Below are 1,562 nucleotides of genomic sequence, written 5' to 3' on the forward strand. Positions count from 1 at the left end.
AAAGCCTCGGCTGCTGAGACAGAGAAAAAGAGCAGAGGGTGAGAAATTTGCCTCGATTTCTCAGGACGGAGGCGAGCAGATGGTTTGGTGCCCCTGTGTTGTCGCAAAGTGCTGGACCGATGGTTGCCACCGAAGTGTCTGGACCGATCCTGGCCATCCTATGGTCGCTGGTTCATCGTAAGCTCTGCTCCTACCCTGCTGATGGTGGTCCTCCACCCTGCAAAAGAGCTCCTGTGTGGATTCCCTAGTGTCTGATAAAGGTTCAGCTCATGCTGTTGGGTTTTCTTTACTGGGAATGCTTGAAGGGTCAGGCGTTCTCCCCTTCCGGGAGGTTCACTTTTGTGAACGTGGTGCTCTCTGACACTTCTCAAGTTCTGTGAAAATTGGTTAAAATGACCTAACAAGTCCAAGATTTCCCAGGGACCGGGATCATCTCAAGCCAGGAGCTCTATCTCCTGCTCGGGGTCAGCCGAACCCCTGCACCGATGATGGCCCAGAACAAACGGGTCCATCAGAAACCTTTGCTCCTGTCTATTCTGCTTCCAATCCTGCCAAGAACACCGAAATTGCTTGGTTTTCCATTCCAAAATACTTAATTCCACTGGGGAACACTCCGGTTCTGCGCTCGTTCCTTCTGAACTCGCATCCCGGCTCTCCCAGTGTTCCCAGTTATCTCCAAACCCTTTTCTATTCCAGAAAAAGAAGAACTTGCACAAGACTGCAATAAAACAGACTTGGCAGAAAGAAACAAAAGGCTGACGCTGTTGTTAAAACTGACCTAAAAATATCTCTTCTCGCCACAATGCCAACGCTTTCTAGGATCACCCGAAATCCAGCACCACCAGGGCAGAGAGCAAACACGGTGTTTGCGAGACATCCCCACTCCGGTTTTCTGACCACAGTGTCCCGGCTCTGCCCACTCGGTGGGCTTCAAGCCTTTTTTTTTTCAACCAATTGACAGCTTTTTTGTGAAACTCCAGCGCTGACACAATTACCAAAGGCGAGCAAACTTACTGCTGCTTTCCCTTCCCAGCCAACGTTTGGTGCTTCATTGCTGAAGCTTTTCTAACCCTCCTCCCTCCAGAAATGCAGCTTTGATCCATCAGCATCCGTCCCTCCCTGTTGGGAGACACTGGTCCCACTCGAGATGATCCTGTCGGCTCCTCTGGTTGCTGCATCCATCCCTCCCCTCCCGAAATCCCACGTACCTCCTCTGCTGCCGGTAGCCTGACAGCTCCAGGAGGGATTTCCGAGGGAAAGACCGAAAGAGTTTCTGCACCTGCTGTTTCCATGACAGCAGCCGCTTCTTCTGGATCTCTGTAAACGCCTGCTCAATTAAAAAAAAAAAAATAAAAAAGAAAGAGAAAAATAGAAAACATATAAATATTTTCCTGGACAAAGCAAGCAGGGATGCATATGTGGGTGTGTGTCCAATGAAAAGCAGGCGGAGGTGTAAGCTGAGCCCCACTTGAAAGTCCAGAGGAAAACCCTGGTCTCTCTCCAGGACTTACTCATCTCAGGTGGAGAAAATGCTCTGGCAGCATCCCCCGTGCTGCAGAGTT

At 50.1% G+C, this 1,562-nt stretch overlaps 1 protein-coding gene across 1 annotated transcript in view; it reads right to left on the reverse strand.

Annotated features, from left to right (window-relative positions):
* Nucleotides 1-1,208: 1,208 nt before the first annotated feature.
* The window catches only part of SAMD4A (sterile alpha motif domain containing 4A), a gene marked incomplete at its 3' end in the record, with an annotated part of 94,597 nt that continues 94,243 nt past the window's right edge, over nt 1,209-1,562 (reverse strand). The window contains exon 8 of the mRNA XM_009870278.1: nt 1,209-1,327. Coding sequence (XP_009868580.1) covers nt 1,209-1,327 — 119 coding nt within the window. The remainder of the gene's footprint in view (nt 1,328-1,562) is intronic.

This window comes from Apaloderma vittatum, unplaced genomic scaffold (genome assembly GCF_000703405.1).
Source record: "Apaloderma vittatum isolate BGI_N311 unplaced genomic scaffold, ASM70340v1 scaffold205, whole genome shotgun sequence".
In the NCBI taxonomy this organism is placed as follows: domain Eukaryota; kingdom Metazoa; phylum Chordata; class Aves; order Trogoniformes; family Trogonidae; genus Apaloderma; species Apaloderma vittatum.